The sequence below is a fragment of the Ipomoea nil genome, unplaced genomic scaffold, assembly GCF_001879475.1.
Source record: "Ipomoea nil cultivar Tokyo-kokei standard unplaced genomic scaffold, Asagao_1.1 scaffold2759, whole genome shotgun sequence".
Taxonomy (NCBI): Eukaryota; Viridiplantae; Streptophyta; class Magnoliopsida; order Solanales; family Convolvulaceae; genus Ipomoea; species Ipomoea nil.
The window spans coordinates 2183448-2191281 of NW_017619187.1; the positions used below are offsets into that span (position 1 = coordinate 2183448).

The window sequence follows — 7834 nt, forward strand, 5'->3', positions numbered from 1 at the left end:
AAGTGGAATTCTTTGTCTAGATCCCTTGCCTCTAGAAATGCCAAATAGTTACTAGTTAAATGAATAATGGATATAAAGATTAGATAGAGACATACTATTAAGAGAAAATGACCATTATCAACATAAGATAAGAGCTGCCTAAGATGAATTTAAATTATTTTTCTTATATGGATTATGACATTCCTTAATTAGGACAACACACCTAAAAGTGGTGGGGACCCTAAATAGCAAAAGGCAAACCTTTACGCCAATTGGGAATTGAAACTTGTAACGATTTGAAAAAGAATTAAAATGCTAACATAAAAATTAATTAAAGTTTATTTGTTTAGTTTTTTGAGTACTACTAACTCTGTTATAATGTATTAATATAATATCTGTTCATAACTATTTTCTCAATTTACTAAAACACAAAAATTCAAAGTCACGATCAAACTTTTTTGATGGGTAAAAAGGGAAAGGGAATAAGAATCGAAAATTATAGTAATAAAAAAATTACTCCATTGAAGAAGTGGACGCTAATTAAAAAGAGAATCATATTCCCTTTATCAAGATGAGAACGCAAGGATAGACCACAAACTGGAAAATTATTATAAAAAAAAATAAAATAAAAATACAAGTAACATAAAAGGGTTGTTAATTGGAATTATTACACAGAGAAATTAAGAAAATGGTGGAACCAACCTAATGGAGATTAGAAACTTTCCAGAAACTAATTAATTTCCTGTTTTAATTTCTTCATAGTACCACGTACGAGGATCGACGAAGAAGATCTTTATCTTCATGGAAGCCTTAATTCTCGCCGGAGATTCTTCACCAGAGAGCGAGAAACCCCAAGAAAGCTCCGCCGATCAAGAGGGAAAATCCCGCCTTACCGGCGCCGGAAAAGTACTGGTCAACCGGGTATAAGTTGCCCGGAGGGCCGTTGAAGTATATGTATTGGTTGTTGGGAGTGGTGGGGCCGCTGGGCACGTAGCCGCCGCCGGGCGGGGGAGGGCAGTAGCTGCTGGGCGGCTTCTTCGGCGGAGGCGGGGAGGGTGGCGGCAGAGCCGGCGGTGGTGGAGATGGCGGCGGCGGCGATGGGATGGGGCACGGGTTATTGCAAGGACAGCCGCCGCACTTGTTCTCGGTGGTGTCGTCGAGTTTTCTTGGGTTCAATCCATCGGTGGTGGGGATGGCCAGAGCCACCACCGCGAGAAGGAAAAAGACGGCGAGCCGTGGCATCGCGAGGGCGGTGACCGGAGATCGGATCTCTCGCCGGAGTTGGCTAGGGAGTGGTTATATAAGTGGGTTGTGTAGCTTAGAAGGAAGGTATGGTGATGGGTATATAGTAGGTGGAAGGGTGACTTAATGGCTTGGAGAGTCAATAAAAATGAGTGAAGAAGAAACAAGTCCCTTTGGAGGGGGGTTCGTTTACGTTTCCTCTAGGTGCATGATGGTTGTGAAATGACTATTTTGGGTCTCACCTTGGGCAACTATGAGAAATGTGAAACTACAAATTTCTAAACTTCTTACACATGGCTTTCCCACACAATGACCCATTCTTGCTTATATTTTGCCCTTAAAAGTCACAATTCTCTCGCCCAGAGAGTCCACACCCTGATGTATGTAACAGAATGACGAAAAGGTAAACCATGTTAATTCAATGACATCTTAAATGAAAGGACTATAGTGTCGCATGCCCACAAACCTTCTTGCTTTTATTACATCTAAAGATGAGATACATGTACAAAGACTGATATGAACTTAATCAGATTAGTCAATACATTTTTCTTTTCAGCTTGATATATATGAGTCAACTATGTTAACTTCAAATGCTTATCCATGATACATACTCTAATCTTTTTATTTACAACATGTCATCATGTCTTATTCATGACATATTTTCAATTTGATAAAAAAAAAAATAACGAGAAAAGTATAATATTTATCAGCACAAAACATAATTCGCATTCATAAAAGCAATTATAACACATACATACACACATGTGAGTATGTATGTACACACCAAGTGTGAAATGATGCATTATATTCTATAGCATGTTGCATGTATCATGTATGTATGAATAAACCAAGTGTGAATGGTGCACTATATTCAATTCTAGCATGTTGTATGCATGCATGTATGTATAGACCAAGTGTGAAATGATGCATTATATATATTCTTGCATGTATGAAATTTGCTTAATGTCCAAGCCAATAATCAAAGTATCTAGCTACCTCCATGTGTATGGTCGGCAATGTCCCCACCATTATTTAAGCTCGCTTTAATATATTATAGGTTTGCTTAGCTTAATTGTGTCAATGTATGTCTATAGTTGTGCTAATTATTAATTATATATATATGATCGACTAGCTAGATTACTAGCATTCATGTCCAAAATTTTTAAATGCTACCTTTAAGTTTCCTCTAGAAAAAAAAAATATTCTCATGAAAAGGAAGTTGCATGTGCATTACGTCCTTAATTTCAATGATTGTGCCATTACCTAACTGAATGATAATCTAGCTAGCTTAGTTAATAAACTTGGTCATGAAAAAGATTAGGGCAATCTTAATAATTGGAGAAGAATATAATGAAGAATATTTTTATTAAATATTGTTTATTGTAATTTAGTTAGATAAAATATATTTTTGAAATAATGCTCAAATAAGTTACTGAACTACACTACACGGAAATTTAACTCAGCCATTGTTTAATAAACTTGTTCATGAAAAAGATTAGGGCAATCCTAATAATTGGAGAAGAATTTAATAAAAAAATATTTTTATTGTAATTTAGTTAGATAAAATATATTTTTGGAATAATACTCAAATATGACACAGAATTGCACGCGAAAGTCTAATTGTATTGAATTATTCAATTAAAAAAATTTCAATTGAGTCATTGAACCATCCAAAAACATATAATTAACCAGCATTGACATATTCTACCGATATTGGCAAATGTGGCAACCTTTATTAAAAAATATTTTTAAAAAAATTACCTCTCTCCATTCAGCTCTGGTCGAACACGAAGATTTTTTTTTTTTTTTCTCCAAGCTGCTGGAGATGAAGAAATATTTTTTGTCTCTAACTAGAGATCAAGAAATGTTCATTTTCTCCCGCCCTGAGGTGAAGAAGGTTTCTTCATCTCTGATCCGTGAAGAAGATGAGACATGTTTTTATTTTTTAATTTTATTTAATTTTAAAAAGTATTAAAATAAAAAATAATAATTTTATTATAGAGGTAATTGCCCATTCAACAAGTTATTTTTAGTTTTTTAGTACCACCGACTCTATTACAATTAATTTGAGTCAGATGACACAATTGCATTTTTGTCTAGGATTTGGTGGCTTATTTTAACATTGTTCCTATATTTTTATGATGACACTATTGGATGCTATTTATTTATTTATTTTTGTATATTATGGAAAAAATTACAAAAAAGACAATAATTCTAGACAAATATGGATTAGATATTGCTCACAATATCTATAAAAATAAACTACAGCATATCTTTAGAGGACGATAAAAAGAATAAAAAATATAAAAGACCAAAATAAGAGGAATCATGATAATCGTAATTTTTTTGAAAGCAACCAATAGTGGTAGATTAAAGATAAATCAAAATAAAGTCGGGAGGGATAGAATCCCAATACAACGCAGTAGACTGAGTAAAAGCTGTAAAAGCTAAAGTATGATATATTAAATTAGGGGACGAATTTTAATAAACAATGCAAGAAAGTAGACATAAGAGATCTGCAACCATCAATCGCATATACGATGTATGAGCGAAAAGGACCTGCGTTCGTAACCAAATAGTGTTGAAGACTCAAACAATTCGTGTGAAGCTCTATCGTCCGCTCTCCACGATCTTTCAGCCAAGACAAAGCTTCCTTGCACACGAGTGCTTCGGCCATCAACAGAGATGAGCAATCTGGGAGCTTGCTGTTGAAGGCCGCCACAAATCTTCCTTCCTCGTCGAAGAGCACGACCCCAGCCGTGGCATTGCTGGTGGCGGCCTGGAATCCGGCGTCGACGTAGCACCTTCGTATCGGGGCAGTGGACTGGTCCGAGGTTGGCTGCACCGTGGCTGGTTGTGTAGCGGTGACCGGGTGAACAAGGCGCCATGCGTTCAAAGCAGCGGCGATAGCCGCAAGCAACCTCTTCGGCGTTGGCAAGAAGGCCTTCCACACTGTACTGTTCCGTGCTTTCCATATGTAATATAGTAGTGCAGCTGTGGACATAAGCTGGTTAGTGTCAAGAATATTTGTAACTTCTTCAAACCAAACATGAAAAATATTTGTCAAAACATTGGGGATTGGAAGGTTGGAATCTCTCCAAATGTTGCTAGCAAAATGACACATAACCAAGGAGTGCATTGTTTCCTCATGATGGAGACCACACATGGCACAAATTGGATCAACCTCCACCCTCTTTATAAACAAATTCTTGGTAGTGGGGAGGATATCATTCAAAGCTCTCCATAGAAAGGTTTTCCATTTTTAAGGAGTTTTCAACTTCCACAATGTGAGTCATTTATCAAAAGACCCTTCATTATTAACATAATTTTCTGTAATAATTCTATAGTCACTTTTAACCGAGTAACAACCCTTGGGGTCCCCATACCAATACCAACTATCTTCATAATCCGGGCAAATGAGAATCTTCAAAATACGAGTAACATCACTTGGAAGAAATATGTCTGATAAAATAGAATGATCCCACGAACCAGTTTCCTTTTCAATCAAACCCGCTACGCTAGCGCTAGCCAACGGAGGGGCATTTCCGTTTGGATTGTCGGGTCTTGATCATCTAGTAACCAGGGGTGGCGTGGCCCCGAACAGCCGTTTGGATCATCTAGTAACCAGGGGTGGCCCCGAACAACCGTTTGGATCGTCAGGTCTTGATCATCTAGTAACCAGGGGTGGCCCCGAACAGCCGTTTGGATCGTCGGGTCTTGATCATCTAGTAACCAGGGGTGGCCTCGAACAGCCACTAAAGAATCAGGCAAGAACTCGTCAGGTCTTGATCATCTAGTAACCAGGGGTGGCCCCGAACAGCCGTTTGGATCGTCGGGTCTTGATCATCTAGTAACCAGGGGTGGCCTCGAACAGATTTAGTAACCAGGGGTGGCCCCGAACAGCTACTAAAGAATCAGGCAAGAACTCGTCGGGTCTTGATCATCTAGTAACCAGGGGTGGCCCCGAACAGCCGTTTGGATCGTCGGGTCTTGATCATCTAGTAACCAGGGGTGGCCCCGAACAGCCGTTTGGATCGTCGGGTCTTGATCATCTAGTAACCAGGGGTGGCCTCGAACAGCCACCGAACAGCTACTAAAGAATCAGGCAAGAACTCGTCGGGTCTTGATCATCTAGTAACCAGGGGTGGCCCCCAACAGCCGTTTGGATCGTCGGGTCTTGATCATCTAGTAACCAGGGGTGGCCTCGAACAGCCACTAAAGAATCAGGCAAGAACTCGTCGGGTCTTGATCATCTAGTAACGAGGGGTGGCTCTGAACAGCCGTTTGGATCGTCGGGTCTTGATCATCTAGTAACCATGGGTGGCCTCGAACAGCCACTAAAGAATCAGGCAAGAACTCGTCGGGTCTTGATCATCTAGTAACGAGGGGTGGCCCCGAATATCATCTAGTAACGAGGGGTGGCCTCGAACAGCCACGCCTGCTCCAACATAACCAAATTAACAAAGCACCACGCCTGCTTATCCAACATAACCAAATTAAACTAAGGCGGCTCAACCTACTGAAACACAAAAAATCAATAACATCTCTATTGAGGCTCGAACTTATACAACCTTTCAAATGGAAGTTCAATTCAAGTACCATTAGACTACATAGTCTTGGTATGATGATCTTAATTTAATTTGTACAAAAATTTATTTCTTTTGAAGTCAATGCACATATTCGCTTATTTGTGCATGAACGTGGATCACATATTCACATCCCCTGATTCCCTTCCCCCAAGCGCCACTCCAAAGTCTTGATTTTTTTATTTATTATTTAATTTTTAGGTGGGAAGAGAGGAATATAAACTGTTTAAAGGGAATATTTTCTGTCTAATTTTGTTTTTCTTTTCGTTTCTGATCAGATCAAGAAGAGGCTCAAGATATATAACTTTAATCTTTTTTTTTCTCTACAAAATACATAGTTTAGTAAAATATTAATTTTTGTTTGTGTAATATTTTTATTTAATTTTATTAATACATATATAATAATTTCTATTTTATGTAACATACCGAAATGACAACTTTTCAAATGTTAGGTTGTGATACTGTGGTCGTAATTATTCCAGACTTACTAGAGTTATACAATTTTTTATTTTATTTTTTTACATAAAATTGTATTTTAAAAATAAAATTTATCGGAAATAAATATAAATTTATAAATTTAAAAAGCTTGAATATATTTCGTAATTATCATACCAATCAAATGTTTCAACTTTTCAGTTTTCATTAAAAAAGAAAAAAAGGATACATGCAGTGTTGGCAGTCTGTTTGGGGCAGAGGGTATAATGGACAGCCCATAATTTGCATATATATAATATATAATAAGAACTTTCCACATAATACTCATTACTTAAATTGTTTATGAGTAGCATGAAAGAACTCATCTTTTGGTCTGCTTTACATACCGAACTATAAACATCAAGCACATGGTCTTTGAAGAACGTAGAAAATTATGGGCTACAAATCGTTTTCCGTTCACAATCACACCAAATATATCCGTTGACGACATGATAAACTTGGCTAGTTGATAGGGATAAGGCAACAACAACATTAATTTTATCACTTCAAATTCATTTAAGGTATTAAGTAAATTCTTATTTTGATAAAAACTTTCTAACTCAATGTTACTAGTTTTAATTTAAATTTTATTGTACTTTATAAATATTAAACTTTTATATATTGATTGACAATTAACTGATATATGAACTCAGTGAAAAAAGTTAATGTTTGCAAAAGAAAAGAGTCTATTTGATGTTGGGTGAAACTTGATCAGAAGTTACGATTAAAGCTATACTCAAAAGTGATGGAAACAGATGAAAGTGAGGATCATTGGTCGGTTGTATATGGCTGGTAGTGCAATGTTTGGTGGATGGTATCACACATACTTATCACTTGATAAATTTGGGATAAAGAATTCTTAACTAGTGGACAAAATATCAAACATCTCTTGAGTTTAGACGTCATGGAGACGAATCTCTAATATTTGGTTGTAATCTTGTTGTGCTTGATGTTTATATTGCAAATAAAAATGAAATCAGCCACAGACCTCGGATGAAATACTTTAAAATATTGAGATTCCTATAAATGAAAATTGATTTTTAAGACTGTATTTTACAACCATATTATATGACCAATCCCTACCTAAAGATATATAGGTAGTTGTTACCATCTTTTCTATTGTATATGGAAAGGAATATAATGTGGTTCAAATAAAGACCACAGGTTTTAAGAGTTGCAACAAGGCTACAATCACACAACTGGAAAGGACTATATGCCACACAACCATATGCATCACAGCTATACACCTAAATAGACATCTCAAGAATATAATGATACTAAGATAGATTTGTCTCAATCATTAACATTTTAATACTAAGACGAAATTTGTATAAAATGTCTAAAAATACTCTTAAGAAAAACGCTGCAGCAATTAAGATTCACACCAAATTAAAGTAATTTCAACTAAAAGCCTAAACTGATAGTTGGATTTTGAAACACTCCACCTTAACTAAAATCCTAAACTGATAGTTGGATTGCACATTAATGGTTATATGTGCACCAACCAAAACTTCTTTCATTTCTGCAAGATTAAACTACAAGAAGAACCAAAG

The 7834-nt window shown here is 36.5% G+C and overlaps 1 protein-coding gene across 1 annotated transcript; it reads right to left on the reverse strand.

Annotated features, from left to right (window-relative positions):
• Positions 1 to 810: 810 nt before the first annotated feature.
• Positions 811 to 1221, reverse strand: LOC109156747 (mulatexin-like). The gene has a single exon (XM_019304579.1). The coding sequence runs from the start codon at positions 1219 to 1221 to the stop codon at positions 811 to 813; it is 411 nt and encodes a 136-aa protein (XP_019160124.1).
• Positions 1222 to 7834: the final 6613 nt, after the last annotated feature.

Coding starts and splice junctions, on each gene's coding strand:
- LOC109156747 (XM_019304579.1), bottom strand. CDS start 1,221: ATGCCACGGCTCGCCGTCTTTTTCCTTCTCGCGGTGGTGGCTCTGGCC.